General features: G+C 35.8%; 1 protein-coding gene across 2 annotated transcripts in view; it reads right to left on the bottom strand.

Annotated features, from left to right (window-relative positions):
- LOC134252051 (serine-protein kinase ATM-like) overlaps positions 1–19,752 on the bottom strand; it is a 294,279-nt gene that overhangs the window by 43,800 nt on the left and 230,727 nt on the right. For both annotated transcript variants that reach the window (XM_062734480.1, XM_062734485.1), the window contains 2 exons: positions 8,906–8,988; positions 6,939–7,079 (listed from right to left, as the gene is read on the bottom strand). In XM_062734480.1, coding sequence (XP_062590464.1) covers positions 6,939–7,079; positions 8,906–8,988 — 224 coding nt within the window. The remainder of the gene's footprint in view (positions 1–6,938; positions 7,080–8,905; positions 8,989–19,752) is intronic.

Here is a 19,752-nt window from a genome sequence, read left to right as displayed (position 1 = left end):
TCAACGAAAGTTGTCTTTAAGTAAGGCAAATTAAGTCACACAATTAACCAACAAAAACTGTACATCCAAAAATGCAAAATTTATGCAATTTTGATTTTGATACTTTGGAATAGACCTATAAAACTTCAAACTTGTTCTTCATCATGAAAATGTAATTAAAATCCAGCATCTGAAGCAAGATTGAGAGTTTTCATCCCTTGATGCATCATTTTGCAAATTTGGTTTATATAAGCCTTATAGTTTCTTCGTGATAGACCTGCACCCATAACTTTTACGAGGTCTATTATCTGAAAAATGTATGTCAAATTCAGCATCTGAAGCAAGTCCATTAGTGTGCACCCTAAGAAGTATCATCCATGCAAGTTTGTTCAACATAGAGCTCAAAGTTACTTGGAAATGAAACCTGTATAACAAACTAACCTTTTCACTAATCCTGAAAATGTAGGTCAGATTCAGCTTCTGAAGCCAGCCTAGTAGAATGCACCCTTAGATGTACCATCCATGCAAGTTTGGTCATTATAGAGCTCAAAGTTACTTGGAAATGAATCCTGCACCATAAACTTTAACCTGTTTACTCGTCCAGAAAATGTAGGTCAGATTCAGCATCCGAAGCAAGTCTGGTAGTATGCATCATAAGATGTACCATCCATGCAAGTTTGGTCATTATAGGGCTCATAGTATCTTCGAAATGAAACCTGTTCACTCAACCAGAAAATGTAGGTCAGATTCAGCATCCGAAGCAAATCTGGTACTATGCATCCTAAGATGTACCATCCATGCAAGTTTGGTCAACATAGGGCTTATAGTTACTCGTAAATGAGACCTACACCAAAAACTGCACCAAAAATGTTAACCTGCTCCAAAAAACATTAATCTGGTCATTTCTTTGTTTAAACTGCAGCATCTGAATCTTGGACTGGTACAATGAAACACACTAGAAACATCTTCCATGCATGTCTAATCAATATAGGACATAGAAGTACTTAAAAAGAAAACTGCTCCAAAAAACTTAACCTTAACCCGGGACGCCGACGCCGACACCGACGCCAAGGGTATCACATAAGCTCCCCCCAACTTCATTGAGGTGAGCTAAAAACCTTTAAAATTAAACTGTCTGACTTTACATTCTAGATCATTTAAAGTTGGACAGAGGAGAATTTAAAGTCGGACAACACATTATATTTAATATTTTGTTTTTGTCATATTTTAAAATACTAGAAAAATTTATTATAATGTAATTTAATATACTGGCAATTTAAGAGTATTATTTAGCTTTAGCAAATCAAATTCTACCGATTTGCTGCAACTTTTTGGAAGGAAGAAATAAAAAAAAAAGATACGTTTTATCACTTACCTTATAGAAATTGTTTCATTTCAGAAAAAAACAATGAAAAAACAGGTAAAGCAAAAACCATCTCACTGAATTTTAACAGCAACAGAATGATATAATTGCAAAGAAGTGAAAAATATACAAACTGAGGAAAATACAAGAGGCCCATGGGCCACATCGCTTTGACCATGCTGTTCTTTACCAGATTTCCCCCTTGTAATACATATTATGACCCCATCTTACCCAATTGATCACAATTTAGACAATTTGAAATCTACACTATCCCAGGAAGCTCCCACATTAGTTCCAGCTTTTCTGACCCAGTGGTTCTTGAGAAGATTTTCAAAGAATTTTCCGATATATTTCTATGTAAAACTTTGATTCCCCATTGTGGCCCCGCCCTTCCCCAGGTAGTCATGATTTGAACAATTTAGAATCTACACTACTGTAACACCAGGATGCTTCCACCTAAGTCTCAGCTTTTCTGGCCCAGTGGTTCTTGAGAAGAAGATTCTCAAAGATTTTTCCTATATATTTCTATGTCAAACTTTGATTCCCAATTGTGGCCCTGCCCTACCCCCGGGGGTCACGATTTGAAGAATTTAAAATCTACACTACACCAGGATGTTTCCACGTAAGTTTCAGCTTTTCTGGCCCAGTGGTTCTTGAGAAGAAGATTCTTAAAGATTTTTCCTATATATTTCTATGTAAAACTTTGATTCCCCATCGTGGCCCCGCCCTACCAATGGGGTTCACGATTTGAAGAATTTAGAATCTACACTACCCCAGAGTGCCTCCACATAAATTTCAGCTTTTCTGGCCCAGTGGTTCTTGAGAAGAAGATTCTTAAAGATTTTTCCTGTATATTTCTATGTAAAACTTTGATTCCCGATGTGGCCCCACCCTACTCCTAGGGGTCATGATTTAAACAATTTAGAATCTACACTACACCAGGATGTTTCCACGTAAGTTTCAGCTTTTTTGGCCCAGTGGTTCTTGAGAAGAAGATTTTTTTAATGACCCCACCCTATTTTTGTCTTTTCTTGATTATCTCCCCTTGTGAAGGGACCTGGCCCTTTATTTCAACAATTTAAATTTCCCTTCATCCAAGGATGCTTTGTACCAAGTTTGGTCAAAGTTGACCCAATGGTTCTTGAGAAGAAGTCAAAAATGTGAAAAGTTTACAGACGGACGACGGAAAAAATGTGATCAGAAAAGCTCACTTGAGCCTTCGGCTCAGGTGAGCTAAAAAGATGAAAAAAAAGAAGTCTAAAAAACAAAACAAGAGGCCCAGGGGCCACAGCGCTCACCTGAGCACATCGGCTAGGAAAAAGCACATATCAGATCAGAACTAAAAGTTAACTGAGGTTTGGGGGGGGGGGGGCTTGAATTTTAATCCCCCAGGGGATCATGATTTGAATGAACTAGAATCTACATTACCTGAGGATGATTCCATATAAATATTACTAATCATGGCTTTGAAGTACTTGAAAAGAAGATTTTAAAAGGTTTTCCTATATATTCCTATGTAACTTTGGTTGGCCATTTTGGCCCCACCCTACCCCCCAGGGTCATGATTTGAAGTTGAATCTACACTACCTGAGGAAAATTTCACATGAGTTTCATCTTTCCTGTCTCAATGGTTCTTGAGAAGAAGATTTTTAAAGATTTTTCCTATACATGTATATTCCTATGTAAAACTTTGATCGGCCATATTGGCCCCATCCTACCCCCAGGGGTCATGATTTGAACAAACTTGAATCTACACTACCTGAGGATGATTTCACATGAGTTTCATCTTTCCTGGCCCAGTGGTTCTTGAGAAGAAGATTTTTAAAAATTTTTCCTATATATTCCTATGTAAAACTTTGATTGGCCATTGTGGCCCCACCCTACCCCTGGGGGTCATGATTTGAAGAAACTTGAATCTTCACTACCTGAGGATGATTCCACATGAGTTTTATCTTTCCTGGCCCAGTGGTTCTTGAGAAGAAGATTTTTAAAAAACGCCGTTAATTTTTTTCTAATTCATAATTATCTCCCCTTGGAAAAGGGTGTGGCCCTTCATTTTAAGAAACTTGAATCCCCTTTACCCAAGGATACGTTGTAGCAAGTTAGGTTGAAATTGGCCCAGTGGTTCTTGAGAAGAAGATGAAAATGTGAAAAGTTTACAACTACAACAACGACTACGACTAACACGATGATGACAACTTCAACAATGACAGACAACGGACAAGTTTGATCAGAAAAGCTGGGGGTCATGATTTGAAAAAACTTGAATCTACACTACCTGAGGATGTTTCCCCATAAGTTTCATCTTTCCTGGCACAGTGGTTCTTGAGAAGAAGATTTTTAAAACATGCCACCAAATTTTCATTGATTCCCAATTATCTCCCCTTGAATGAGGGCGTAGCCCTTCATTTGAAAAAACTTGAATCCCCTTCACCCAAGGATGCTTTGTGGCAAGTTTGGTTGAAATTGGCCCAGCGGTTCTTGAGAAGAAGTCGAAAATGGTTAAAGTTTACAGACAGACGGACAGCTAGACAAACAGACAGACAGACGGACGCCAGACAAAATGTGATCTAAAAACCACAGTCAATTTTTTTCATGGCTTTGTTTGATTTATATGTTTATAACTCATCACTCATTCAGGAAATAAAAAGAAGTTTCCTTCTTGAAAATTATATTAGTTCCATAGATTACTGATTCCACTTTAAAGATAGAGGGATATATAGTTTTCTGCCTATGATCATGATAATCATTATATAAAATGGGGTTAATTTTGGAGATAATTTAAAAGTAAAAATTTATTTACACGATATAACGCATTGATTTATAGATCATAGATTGCAAAATACTATATGCTAATTTAAATTTCTTGGTATAAAATGGAAAATTTATCTAAATAATCCATATGATGACAGCTAAGTATATTACGTAAAAATAACTTCAATATTCACAAAGTTTCCCCCAGGGACTTGGTAATATTTTTGAAAGCTGGGGAAGGGGTAGACAATTAAAAAAAAATCAACTTACCTGAAGAAAAAAAGCTGGGGTGGGTAATTGTCCAAACTCAAAGAAAATACGATTTCCTACTTCTTTCAAAACCAAATTTTAAAACACAGCCTCTCAATGAATTTGAATTTTCAGTAGTGTAAAGTAATGTTAAAGTAATGTATTTCCTGAAACGCATGCTCCATAATTACATTTTAACTAGTGATGGCAAATCGGACAATTTTTAGTAACCGGTTAAAACACAGTACCTCTCGGATGAAAAGTATTATCTAATTTTCTTATTCTATACTTATCGGTTATAGTAATGCACAAATATACTGTATAGGGACATTATATTTACAATACATACATAATGTTTACGATTTTAAAATAAAGAAAATTACTAGGGAATTCGAAACACAAAGACAAATAAATACGTCATCGTCAATCACCATTTTACACTTTCTTTTTCAGCCCCTGAAATATGTCGCAATCAAGGAGAATAATTAATTACATACTCCATAATTAATAGTTAATATGTGGAGTGTCCAGTAAATCGCTGGTTTCCGAATAATTTATGCTTAGGTGATTAAACATATTTTGAATCAGCTGTTCTTTTGTTACAACTCCAAGCTTATCATGTCTGCGGCGACATCTCGTTATCAAATGAGGTAATTATAACTCAGGCCTTCAAAATATGTATACCCCAAGCAATCAAAGCTATCAATTATATAAACTGTGAAAACCAATCAAAACAATTTGAATCACTAAAACCATGTAGGAGGTCTAACGGTACCTAAAATTACGGAAATGTGTAAGTTTATACATTTATAAATTATAATACATTTATTTTTAGCCTTGACTATGCCATAACCGAATAGCAGTTTTACTAACCGATACTCGAAACGTCAAAAACCAATGCCCTATTTTAACACAAACCAGTAGTCTTAGTGTAGTGTACTTGTGTGCCAAAGGATAATATTGCCATCAGACCAAAACTGTAGGAGGAGTAGCTTTTAAAGGAATTTCATAGAAAATTCTATTTTTAGTAACCATGGCAACACCGTTCATCGAAATCAAAAACCAATGCCCTATTTAATGTATCTTAGTGTAGTGTACTTGTGTGCCAAGTAATATTGAAATCAGACCAAAACTGTAGAAGGAGTAGCGTTTTAAAGGAATTTCAGAAAATTCTATTATTGGTAACCATGGCAACATCGTTCATCGAAATCAAAAACCGATGCACTATTTCCTGTATCTTAGTGTAGTCTACTAGTGTGCCAAGTTACATTAAAATCATACCAAAACTGTAGGAGGAGTAGCGTTTTGAAAAATTGTTTACAGACAGACGGACAGCTGGACAGACGGACGGACGGACGACGGACACCTTACTATCGCATAAGCTCTTCTGGTCTCTGACCAGTAGAGCTAAAAATGAAGAAAATTGTACTTTAAATGTTGAAACCAATATGTGTCTGACTTAAAATTCTACATGTCCAACTTTCACTGTCAATGCCCTTGCTTTTCCGTGTTTGGTTTTGATTTATAGCATTACTAAGCTTTTAACCAATGAAAATTAAGGATAGAGAGAGGGTAAAAACATCATTTTATGTGACGTAAAAATTTCCGGTTATGTGTTACGAGTTTGGAGCATTTACAATGAAGATGATGACGATAACAACAATGACGACAAATTTTGATCAGAAAAGCTCACTTGAGCCTTACATCAGAACCTCTGACCCAGGGGTTTAAATTCATATTTGGACAAGGCACTCTTGCTCATTCTAACTATATACTTAATTAGTTTGTTTAATATCCAGGAGCAGAGAAGAAGATTATCAAAGAATAAATGCATTATACACTATAAACAATAGAGCCCTCCCCCCTCTATATCAGAACCCGACCCTTGGGCCATGAATTTCATAATTTTTGAAGAGGCACTCTTGCTCATCATAACTATTTACATAGTTTGTTCAATTTCCAGGAGCAGAGGAGAAGATTTTTGAAGAATCAATGTATTTTCACTATATAATCAATAAGGCCCCACCCTAACACCAGAATCTCTGACCCTGGGGCCATGAAATTCACAATTTATGAAGAGACACTCTTGTATATGATCTATATAGCCCTGCCCTAACACCAGAATCCCCTGACCCTGGGGCTATGAACTTCAAATTTTGGTAGAGGGCTCACTGCTTTTTACAATCATGCCAACAGTTTGACTGCTTGATGTCCATGAATGAAGTAAAAGACTTTAAACAATTGCATTAATTTTAGTGGTTTTAGCCTCTACCCTCAGGCCCCAGGGGGTAAGGGACCCAGAAATTCACAATTTTGTACCCCTTCACCCATAGATGCTGTATGCCAAAATTGGTTGACATTGGTTTAGTGATTTCAGAGAAGAAGCTGCAATGTTCAAATGGCATGATGCATGACGAACGCCAATGGACAAAAACAGATAGCATTAGGTCACCTGAGTGACTCAGGTGACCTAAAACCTTTAGAGAAGTAAGAAAAGAGGTTAAAAGTGCCTGTTGATGAGCAGTGGTCACTTCCTATAGATGCCTGCTTGCAGTCTTGATTACATGAAAATGTTTTTTCACTGATGACTTACCTTGACAAGCTGTCTACGTCTTCTTCCATCTGATCCTAAACAAGTTAGAATTTTGGGTAAATTGATCCCTCCAGCCAACTTGAATGTGGGTTCAAATCCCTTCAGGGTAACTACAGATTTGTACTCTCCTGTTGGGTCAATCTATAAGAATTATCAAAACAAGAGATCCATGAGCCATGACATTTAATCAACTCAATTCAACCTTGCTTTGGAAGTCTCAGGACCTGAAAATTTTTATACTTTTTTAGATCCACCAATTAAGAGATATCCTTGTTCTAATTATATTTTTTTTTTCATGAAAAAGCAGTGTTAATTTGCCAAAAAGTGTTTTTGGATTGCTATTAATTGCAACGAAGTGGAGATATATTTTGTGACCAGTTAGAGGAAATAAATTTCTTTTATTATAAGCAGTGAGGACCAATATAGTCATACATGATACAGAACAGATAGTCTGGTAGTTGTTTATGCAATTTGAATATTTTCATTTTCTTCTCTTGGAACCCACCCTTGGGGTTATAAAAATTACTGCAATCTTTACCCTGTAGGCAATACTTTAAAAAGTTTTTAGCCTTTACCCAAAATTAAGAATTTTCGGCCCCTGAGTATAGTGTTCTGGTGTTATGGCAAAAGTCAGAATTCCAAATAAAAGAGACACAATTAAAACAAGAGGCCCATGGGCCACATTGCTCGCCTGAGCACTGTGGCCAGGAAAAAAGCAAAAATCAATCCAGTTTTGAAAAGCTTAAATGCATGTGGTCCTGACCTACCCCTAATACAAAAAGGGGTGTGTGGGGTATCATTTAAATTAGCTTGAATTGACCGAGGATGCTTGTAAACATATTTCTTTGACTTAATGTGGCTTTTTTCCCTACAAGTTTGGACTTTCATTTTGGCCATATCCTACCCCCCAGGGGTCATAATTTGAACAAATTTGAATCTACTTTACCTGAGGATGTTTCCATATTAATATCACCAATCATGGCTTTGCTGAAGATTTACTGAAGAAGATTTTGAAAGATTTTTAAAAACATTTTCCATGTAAAAACTTTAATCATCCTTTTTGGCCCAGCCCTACCCTTGGGGTCATGATTTGATCAAATCTTAATTTACACTATCTGAATATAATCTGACGTACGTTTTAACTTTCCTGACACAGTGATTCTTGAGAAGATTTTTAAAAACATTTCCTATATATTTCCATGTAAAACTTTGATTGTCCCTTGTAGCCCCACCCTACTTCCGGGGGTCATGATTTGAACAAACGTTAATCTTCACTACCTGAGGATGATCCTACACAAGTTTCAACTTTTCTGACACAATGATTCTTGAGAAGAAGATTTAAAAAAAAATTTCCAATATATTCCTATATATGTAAAACTTTGATCATCCATTGTGGGCCAGCCCTACCCCCATGAGTCATTATTTGAATAAACTTGAAACTTATTCACCTAAAGATGATTCCACTTGAGCTTCATCTTTCCTGGACCAATGGTTCTGGAGAAAAAGTTTTAAGATTTTTTCTATATATTCATATGTAAAACTTTGATCATCCATTGTAGCCCTGCCCTACCCCCAGGGGTCATGAATTGAACAAACTTGAATCTACTTCACCAGAGGATGATTCCACATGAGTATTACCTTTCCTGGACCAATGGTTCAGGAGAAAAAGTTTTAAGATTTTTCCTATATATTCATATGTAAAACTTTGATCGTCAATTGTGGCCCTGTCCATTATATCCCAGAAATGTTGGTGGCACATCGTTTCAGAAAAAAATCTGCTGAGGTAGAAATCTCAGATTTGAGGCAAGATATTTATATATTGCTTTGAATGGTGCTTGCAAATAAATGAGAAAGGCTCTATTTTGTCTTACATGTATGTAAGCTAACAGTGAGATTTACAGACTAGAGAATACCAATTAATACATATTATTAAGCTCTTACTGGATTTATACAGTAGTATTACTTACAGGTATTTCATCTGTTGGCACAGCAACATTATCCATCTCTTTAAGCTGTGTGATCCAGAGTCTTTTATCTAAAGTTATTGGTTCTGTAAGCAGACATATGACTTACAATGAAAGACAAATTGTCATTAAAATTCATATCTATAGGCAGTTTTTTTTAACTACCAGTAATTGTTTTAATTTCCTTCATCAAATTTGAACCACTAGCTGTGGTGCAATGAAATAGGACTATGAATAACAATGTACTTCTTCTTCTAAAACAGAAACAATAACATAGGCATTCAGAGATTACAGAGCTCAGCTCAATGAAAGTTGTTTTTAAGTGAGGCAAATTAGAGATTTCTCTCGTAAATCTGGGTTTTACAAGCGAACAGTGATACTTACCTCAAAATAACCTAGCTATGGATTTTCCCTGTCTAGTACCCCAACTCAACAACAGAGAAACGCTCCCTCTAGATCCCCCTACTTCAACACATGTGCCTACCACTATGTGCTTTTTCTCCAAAATGAGCCATAAGCATAAGGTAAAAATAGACACATCATACACAGGGGGAAGGAGGGAGGATACCTTTTGTACTTGCCTATGTCTGTATTTTGGTCCAAAACTCCATGTACACTTATAGGTGAGTCATACGAAGGTATTTTTCTGGACAACAAAAGTTTGTATTTCATATAAAGAATCCAGAACTAAAATTTGTCATGTCCGCATCTTTGAAAGGTTAAAAATAAGCATTCAAATTAATGATTATGATACGAAGGTTGATTGAAAATTAATGTCACAACTTCGATAAAATTGCTACCTTTAGTCAGCATAAAATAAGTAAACATTATTATAGATGATGGAAGCTACATTTATTTCAAATCAGACCTGAATTTATACTTTTCAAAAAATCTGATTATATACAACATGCAATTAAGGTAGTCACCCCACCTAAATAATGTCATATGACACATTTTAAAAACATTTAAGAATGGTATCAATTGTACACTCACTCTTTTCATAAGTAATTCCTCTGTCAAAATTCTTTGAAAACTAGCATAAGATAAACTTAAAACTTCACATATCCCTCTAACCGTCCGTCTTTTTTGACGTCACACACCATTGAAGGTTTCCGTCCGTCTTCTCATCTTTCAGTCTCCTTGTCATCTGCAGATCATTCAATGACCCACCACCCACCCAATATCGCTGAAACCATCTAAATAAATCTCTTATTTACATTCTTTCCTCCATGAGTCTGATGAATCAGCATAACTGTCTCTACTGGAGATTTCCCCATTTTGAAGCAAAAATGCATTACAGTTCCCCGTGGTTTTTTTTCCATTTCTACATTTCCTTAGTTCAATGCATCAAAGTACCGGTAAAACAATAATAATTATGATCAAAAATAGCATTGATGTCATTTAATTTTCAACTAAAGACTAGCAAATGATGTAAATTTTGTCTTTTAAATTTGATTGGCAATAGATTAGAGGCTTTTGTAAGATGCATTTTAATGCTATGATTTCTGACCTTCATGACTGACCTTATTTCAAAAAATTCAACTTCAGTGATAATTTCTAAATGATATATGATAGGGCATTCATATTTGATACAATATGTCATTAAAACCAGAAGTCTCTGTCGAGACTGAAGCTCTACAGGCCCAAGGATCATGAAACAGACTTAGACTTAAGTCAAATTTTCAAACACCTGTAAAATATTTATTGATTATTGAGTTGATCTGAAAATTTGCAAAAAAAACAATATTTTTGTAAATCAAAATTGAAACACATTTCAATTTTGATCTGTTTGCCTTCTACAAAATTTAAATAAAGCATGAAGATTTTGAATTAAGCTTAAGATGTTTCATGATCCTAGGGCCTGGTTTGTACTTATAACAAATGAAGACAAAAGTAGCAGTTGGGACTTAAATTACTTTACAACAGCAATAAATAGAATAATGATGCTTGATTGAGCTGTTTTTGTGGCAAGATACTGCAATAAGACTACAGCTGTAGGAGTAGCTATTAATAAACTTTTAGAGTATTTTCAATTTTAGTAACCATGGCAACATCATTCCTCGAAATCAAAAATCGATAAACAGAATTGTGTATCTTAGTGTAGTCTACTCATGTGCCAAGTTATATTGAAATCAAACCAAAACTGTAGGAGGTGTAGCATTTTGGAAGCATTTCAGAGAAATTTCTATTTTCAGAAACAAAGGCAACACCGTTCATCGAAATCAAAAATCGATACACAGAATTATGTATCTTAGTGTAGTCTACTTTTGTGCCAAGTTATAATGAAATCAGACCAAAACTGTAGGAGGAGTAGCATATTGAAAGTATTTCACAGAAATTTCTATTTCTGGTAACCACGGCAACACCGTTCACTGAAATCTAAAATGGATATACAGAATTATGTATCTTAGTATAGTCTACTTATGTGCCAAGTTATAATGAAATCAGACAAAAAATGTAGGAGGAGTAGCATTTTAAAAGTATTTCACAGAAATTTCTAGTTTTAGTAACAAAAGTCTACTTGTGTGCTAAGTTATATTAAAATCAGACCAAAACTGTAGGCGGAGTAGCATTTTGAAAGTATTTCACAGAAATTTCTATTTTTAGTAACCATGGCAACAAAGTTCATTGAAATCAAAAATCGATACACAGAATTATGTATCTTAGTGTAGTCTACTTGTGTGCCAAGTTATAATGAAATCAGACCAAAACTGTAGGAGGAGTAGCATTTTGAAAGTATTTCACAGAAATTTCTATTTTTAGTGACCACGGCAACACCATTCATCAAAATCAAAAATCGATATACAGAATTATGTATCTTAGTGTAGTCTACTTGTGTGCCAAGTTATATTGAAATCAGACAAAAACTGTAGGAGGAATAGCATTTTGAAAAATTGTTTACAGACAGACAGACAGACAGATGGACAGATGGACGGACGCCGGATGCATTACTATCACATAAGCGCTTTTGGTCTCTGAGCTAAAAATGACACCTCACCCAAAAAGACACCGGGAGACCACAATTCTTTGAATTTGCTTTTTTCATATTTTTACATGGCTGATTTTGATACATAACAACTTTTGTTCCCAATGACATCTGTTTTATTGAAAACAAATCGTTTCTTTAGAATGAAGTATTTCCAAAAACTTAACCTGGTCCCTCATCTGGAAAATGTAGGACTGATTAGATACAGCATCTGAAGCAAGTCCAGAAATCTTCATCCACAGATGTATAATCTATGCAAGTTTGGTCCCAATAAGCCCTATACTTACTTTTGAATGAAGCTACTCCAAAAATCTAACCTGGTCACTCACCCATAAAATGTATGTTAACTTACTGTAGATCACTAAATTTTCGCGACACCTTATTTTTGCGAGATAGTCATTGACTCTTGATTAGCGAGACAAAATTTTCGCAAATTGTGGTTATTGCTCTATCTATTCTTAAGGAATACTATTACACACGAGAATTAAATTTTTGCGAGCACACTGTCTCGCGTAATTACGCGAAAATAAAGTTCTCGCGAATAAAAAGTGATTTACAGTAGTTGATTCAATACCCAAGAGCATGCTCTGTGTATAAACAATTTCTAAAACGAGGTAAATTATTGACAAATGAGTTGATGAAACAAGAATATCAGCAGTCTCATTTTAAGTCAACATTTCATAAGTTCTATGGTCACTACAATGACCTTGTCAGCAAATACAATTTGTCATTGAGTCAAATGCTGACTGACATTTTTCATATTAATTGTTAGTCCATTATTTATACACTGAATTGTTGATGACAGATTTTTCTGTTATTTCCTGATCATGACAAGGAGCACACAGTGAGAGTGACTGGTCGGCAGGGGATGCTCACTCCTCCATGGCACCTGATCCCACCTCTGATGTTTTGGAGGTCTGTGTTTGCTCTGCTCCTATTTTGTATTGTTTTATGGACTTTTGATCTTGAAAACTGTTTGTTTTCTCCACTCCATATGTTTCATCCAGCATCCAAAGCAGGTCTTTTAGGGTGCATCCTTAGATTTATCATCCATAAAAGATTAATATAGGGCTAATAGTTACTTTAGAATGAAGCTGCTCCGAAAACTTAATCTGGTCCCACATCTAGACAAGAGGCCCATGGGCTTTATAGGTCACCTGAGCATCATGCAACAACTTTCAAATGATTGAATTTGGTTCATGTTCATGTTTTAAGCTAGATGTTATGGCATTCACAATTTTGAAAGAGGCACCATTGATTATCATAACTATACACTTAACAATTGTTTAGTTTGTTTACTTTATACCCATAAGCAGGGTAGGGGAACAAAAAATGCATTTCAACTAATCAGCAATATTCAGCAATAATCAGAAGTGCCCCTACCACACACCTACCCCTGACCCTAGGTCTACACATTGCACAATTTTTGAAAAGGCAAATTTGCTTATCAAAAATATTTGAATAATATCAAGGAGCAGATTTCAAACAATTCATTTTTAGTATATAAGTAGAGCCTCCCCCCCCCATTGGTATCTCTGAACCAGGGGCCTTGAAATTCACAATTCTGGAAGAAGAGTCCTTGCACATCATAACTACTGTATACAGGGAAATTTTCGCCCCCGTTTTATTTTCGCCCCTTTCGCCCTACTCTCATTTGGGCGAATTTAAAACGGGGAGAATTCAAAGAATACAGTATAATTTCTTGAGCAAAACTATGACTGGGCGAATTTAAAACGGGGCAAAATTGTTTGCAAGTGTGAAAGGGCGAAAATAAGATGGGGCGAAAATAACCCTGTATACAGTATATAGGTAGTTCATCTGCTTATTACCCAGGAGTAGAGAAAAACATTTTCATAGATGTATTATCACTATATAATCATTATAGACCCACGCTCTAACACCATAACCCCTGATTTTGGAAGAAGCACTCTTGCTCATCATAACTATTTACTTAGTTGGTTTATTTAATACCCAGAAGCAGAGAAGAAGAATTTTAAAGAATTAATGCATTTTCACTATATAATCAATAGAGCCCCGCCTTAACACCAGAACACCTGACCCTGGGGCCATAAAATTCACAATTTTGGTAGAGGCACTCTTGCTCATCATAACTATGTACTAAGTTTATTTAATACCTAAGAGCAGACAAGAAGATTTTCAAAGATTTAATACATTTTCACTATATAATCAATAAAGCCCCACACTAACTCCAGAACACCAGACCCTGGGGCCATAAAATTCACAATTTTGGTAGAGGCACTCTTGCTCATCATAACTATGTACTTAATTGGTTTATTTTATACTTAGGAACAGAAAAGAAGACTTTCAAAACAAGAGGCCTATGGGCCACATAGCTCACCTGAGAAGCTTAGACCATTCCGTTCTTTACCAGAGTTCCCCCTTGTAATCCATATTGTGACCCCACCCTACGCCACTGATCATAATTTAGACATTTTGAAATCTACACTTCCATAGGATGCTTTGATTCCCCATTGTGGCCCCCGCCCTACCCCACGGGGTCATGATTAGAACAATTTAGAATCTGCACTACTCCAGTATGCTTCAACATAAGTTTCAGCTTTTCTGACCCAGTGGTTGTTGAGTAGAAGATTTTCAGAGATTTTTCCTATATATTTCTATGTAAAACTTTGATTCCCCATTGTGGCCTCGCCTTCCCCAAGGGGTCATGATTTTAACAATTTAGAAATCTGCACCACTCCAGGATGTTTCCACATAAGTTTCAGCATTTCTGGTCCAGTGGTTCTCAAGAAGATTTTCAAAGATTTTTCCTAAATATTTCTATGTAAAACTTTGATTCCCCATTGTGGCCACGCCCTACCCCCGGGGGTCATGATTTGAACAATTTAGAATCTACACTACCCAGGTATGTTTCAACATAAGTTTCAGATTTTCTGGCCCAGTGGTTCTTGAGAAGAAGATTATCAAAGATTTTTCCTATATATTTCTATGTAAAAATTTGATTTCCCATTGTGGCCCCGCCCTACCCCCGGGGGTCATGATTTTAACAATTTAGAATCTGCACTACCCCAGACTGCTTCCATATAAGTTTCAGCTTTTCTGGCCCAGTGGTTCTTGAGAAGAAGATTTTTAAAGATTTTTCCTAAATATTTCTATGTAAAACTTTGATTCCCCATTGTGGCCCCACCCTACCCCCGGGGGTCATGAATTTTACCATTTAGAATCTACACTACCCCAGGATGTTTTCACATAAGTTTCAGCTTTTCTGTCCCAGTGGTTCTTGAAAAGAAGATTTTTTAATGACCCCACCCTATTTTTGTCTTTTCTTGATTATCTCCCCTTGTGAGGGGACTTGGCCCTTCATTTTAACAATTTAAATCCCCCTTTAAACAAAAATTGCTTTGTACCAAGTTTGGTCAACATTGGCCCTGTGGTTCTTGAGAAGAAGTCGAAAATGTGAAAAGTTTACAGACGGACGGATGACAGACAAAATGTGATCAGAAAAGCTCACTTGAGCCTTCAGCTCAGGTGAGCTAAAAATGATGCATTTTCACTATATAATTATTATAGAGCACCACCCTAAGACCAGAACCCCTGACCCTGGGGCCAAAATATTCACAATTTTGGTAGAGGCACTCTTGCTCATCATAACTATGTACTTAGTTAGTTTATTTGATACCCAGGAGCAGAGAGGAAGATTTTCAAAGAAATAATGCATTTTCTCTATATAATCAATATAGCTCTACCCTAGCACTAGAACCCCTGACCCTGGGGCCATGAATTTCACAATTTTGGTAGAGGACTCAATGCTAATTACAATCATACCAACAGTTTGACTGCTTGATGTCCAGGAGTAAAGAAGAAGATTTTTAAAGATTGCACAAATTTTAGTGGTTTTGGTCCCACCCCCAGGGGGAGCAGGGACCATGAAATTCATGATATTTGTTCCCCTTAACCCACAGATGCTATATGCCAAAATTGGTTGAAATTGGTTCATCGGTTTCAGAGAAGAAGCTGAAAATGTTTAAATGTTAACGCACGACGAACGGCGCACAACGACCGAAGAAAACAGATTCTGATAGCAATATGTCACCTGAGTTTACTCAGTGACCTAAAAAAGTGGGTTGGATGCAGCATCTGAAGCAAGTCCAGAAGTATTCAACCTCAGATGTATTATCTATGCAAGTTTGGTCCCCATTAGCCCTATATTACTTAAGAATGAAGCTACTCCACAAATCTAACCTGGTCACTCAACTGTAAATTGTAGCTCAGATCAAGCATCTGAAGTAGGCTTTTTAGTGTGTATCCTTAGATGAATCATCTCTGAAAGTTTGGTAAATATAGAGCTTATACTTCAGAATGAAGGTGCTCCAAAAACTTAAACATGGTCACTCATCTGGAAAATGTAAGTTGGATACAGCATCTGAAGCAAGCCTGATCGTGTGCACCCTTAGATGTATCATCTATACAAGTGTAATCATCATGATGCTAATTGTTAATTGGAAATAAGACCTGCTTATAAAATTTTAACCTGCTTCAAAAACCTTAATCTGCCCTAAAACATATACGAAGCCATTCCTTAACTTAAATTGCAGCATCTGAAACCTTGACTGCGTCAATGAACTCAGGAACCTACTAGAAGTAAGTTCCATGCAAATATGATTAATGTTCTAGGGCATTACAGTACTTAAAAAGACAGAGAAATTAAAAGATCACCAAAACTAAAATTTCTAAAAATTATGTAAAACCTAAAGTCAAAGTCAAGGCATCAAAAATCATAGTATGCTTGGAAATATCTTGTCATGTCAAATATGAAAGCCATATGGCTTTTAACATTTTTGTATCTGTGCGATATCTCATAAACCTTGAAGCTTTTGCAATGATATTTTATACTCCCTATGGCTTGAAAAAGACCCCTATTTAATTTGTGGTCAAAAGGTCAAAGGTCATAAATTCTTACACTTTGTGTGTAGAAAACCTTCATTTCTTGGCGATATCTCAAGAAGCTTCGAGTTTTTGCAATTAACATATTATACTGTAACTGTTTATGTACCCCCATCACCCTTCTGTCCGTCCCTCCATTTGGCTGTATTTCTGCCTTTCTGTAACACTTTCATTTCCAAGCGATATCTTAAGAAGCCTTTGAACTTTTGTAATTATTGAACTTTTGCAATTAAATTCTACATAACTCCCTTTGGCCTAAAGAAGATACCTATTGATTTTGATGTCAAAGGGTTTAGTAGAGGCTAAATTAGACACATTTGGCTTTTTGTAAAATTTTGACAATGTAGAATGTCATGTAAATATGTATGCAATATGTATGTGACCTATTGTTTGCATTTAATTCCTCGCTAAATCAAATTCGTTGAAGGCAGAAGGGAAAGATTCTAGTTTAGCATGTGAGAGGTCCCCGGTTCAAATCCCAATTGAGCCTTTTGAATTTTTTAAAAAAAAATCAAAAGCCTGAAAGGTTTCTATGGCGTCGAACAAGGAAAATAATATCAAAAGATCTAAAGATAGGTCAAGTGAGTGACTCCGGTAACATAATACAGTGAAAACTGTATAATCCGACACCTGAATTATCCGACACACTGTGAATTCTGACATAAAATTTCTTTCCCATTTTACCATTTTCCTTGTTTTTAACACTGTGCAATCCAACACCCTATCTATACCGACACAAAAATTGTATCCCAGTGCATGTCGGATTTGATAGGTTTCACTGTAATAAAATTAACAAGAGGCCCAAGGGCCTTGAATCGCTCTTCTGATAAATTATACAATCTATCCTAAGACCCAAGATGCACCAACTGAAAAAGTTTGATGATTCTTAGCCAGTTAGGACTGAAAATATTTAAATGTAACTATAAAATACTATAAGTAGGTCATGGTGACCTACTTTTTGATTGAAATTTTCTGAGGACACAAGATGCATTAATTGAAAAAGATTGATGATTCTAAGCCAATAAGTACTTGAGATATTTAAAAGTGGGTCACAGTGACCTACTTATTGGTCAACATTCTCCAAAAACCCAAGATGCATCTACTGACAAAGTTTGATAATTCTAAGCCAATAAGTACCCTAGAATACTTAAATATAGCCATTAATGTCACAAGAAGGTCACCATGACCTATTTTCAGATCATCATTCTTGGAAAACCTAAGATGCTTTAATTGACGAAGTTTGATGATTCTAAACCAAGAAGCACCTAAGATACCTAAATATAGCCATAAAATGTCTAAAGTAGGTCACCATGACCTACTTTTTGGTCGACATTCTCCAAAAACCCCAAGATGCATCTACTGACAAAGTTTGATGATTCTAAGCCAATCAGTACCTGAGATATTCAAAAGTAGGTCACCATGACCTACTTTTTGGTCAACATGCTCTGAAAACCTAAAATGCATAAAATGAAAAAGTTTGATGATTTTAAGCCAATCAGTACCTGAGATACCTAAATATAGCCATAAAATGTCAAAAGTAGGTCACCATGACCTACTTTTTGGTGACGTTCTCCGAAAACCAAAGATGCATCAACTGACAAATTTGATGATTCTAAGCCAATAAGTACCTGAGATACATAAATCTAGCCATAAAATGTCAAAAATAGGTCACCCTGACCTACTTTTCAGTCAATGATCTCCGAAAACCCAAGATACATCAACTGACAAAGTTTGATGATTCTAAGCCAATCAGTACCTGAGACAATAATTCAAAAGAAATTCAAAAATAGGTCACCATGACCTACTTTTTGGTCGACATGCTTCGAAAACCCAAGATGCATCAAACGAAAAAGTATGATGACTCTAAGCCAATAAGTACCCGTGATACTTAAATATAGCCATAAAATGTCATAAGTAGGTCAACGTGACCTCCTTTTTGGTCAATGATCTCCGAAAACCCAAGATGCATCACCTGACAAAGTTTGACGATTCTAAGCCAATAAGTACCCAAGATACTTAAATCTAGCCATAAATTGTCAAAAGTAGGTCACTGTGACTTACTTTTTGGTCAACATTTTCTGAAGACCAAAGATGCATCAACTGACAAAATTTGATGATCATAGGTCTAATGGTATTCAAAATATGCCTTTTACACAACTTGAAAACAAATGCCTTCAAAGTACAAAAAGTAGGTCACAGTAACCTACTTTTTAATAAATATGTTTTAAGGCCCCAAGATGCATCAACTTACAAGATTTGGTGATTCTAAAACTTTCGAAGTCTGAAATAATGGGATTAAATGTTTTAGAAAAGATTAGCCATAAAATTCAAAAAGTAGGTCAAGTTGACCTACTTTTAAGTTGATGTTGTTTGAGGACCCAAGATGCACCAACTGACAAACTTTTATGATCATAGCCCTTAGAGTGTCCAAAATATGCCTCCAAATCAATTTGAAAACAAAAGCCCATAAAATTTAAACATAGGTAATCAGAGATTACAGAGCTCACCTCAACGAATGTTGTCTTTAGTAAGGCAAAATCACACAATTGACCAACAAAAAGTGTACATCCTAAACTGAAAATATTTATGCAATTTTGATCTGATACTTTGGAATAGACCTACCTAAAAACTTCAAATTAGTTCTTTTTCATAAAAATGTAATTAAAATCCAGCATCTGAAGCAAATTTGAGAGTTTTCATCCCTTGAGGCATCATTTGTACAAGTTTGGTTTATACAATGTTATACATGTATAAGCCTTATATTTTTTTGGTAATAGACCTGCACCCATAACTTCTATGCAAGTTTGTTCATTATAGGGCTCATAGTTACTTGGAAATGAAATCTGCATCAAAAACTTTAACCTGTTCACTCATCCACAAAATGTAGGTCAGATTCAGCATCCAAAGCAAGCCTGGTAGTATGCATCCTTAAGATGTATCA

Source organism: Saccostrea cucullata, unplaced genomic scaffold (assembly GCF_032062105.1).
Source record: "Saccostrea cucullata isolate Sc308-1 unplaced genomic scaffold, CSIRO_AGI_Scuc_v1 ctg1, whole genome shotgun sequence".
NCBI classification, from domain to species: domain Eukaryota; kingdom Metazoa; phylum Mollusca; class Bivalvia; order Ostreida; family Ostreidae; genus Saccostrea; species Saccostrea cuccullata.
Note: the sequence above shows the minus strand (reverse complement) of the source record. Positions and strands in the feature narration are given on the sequence as shown.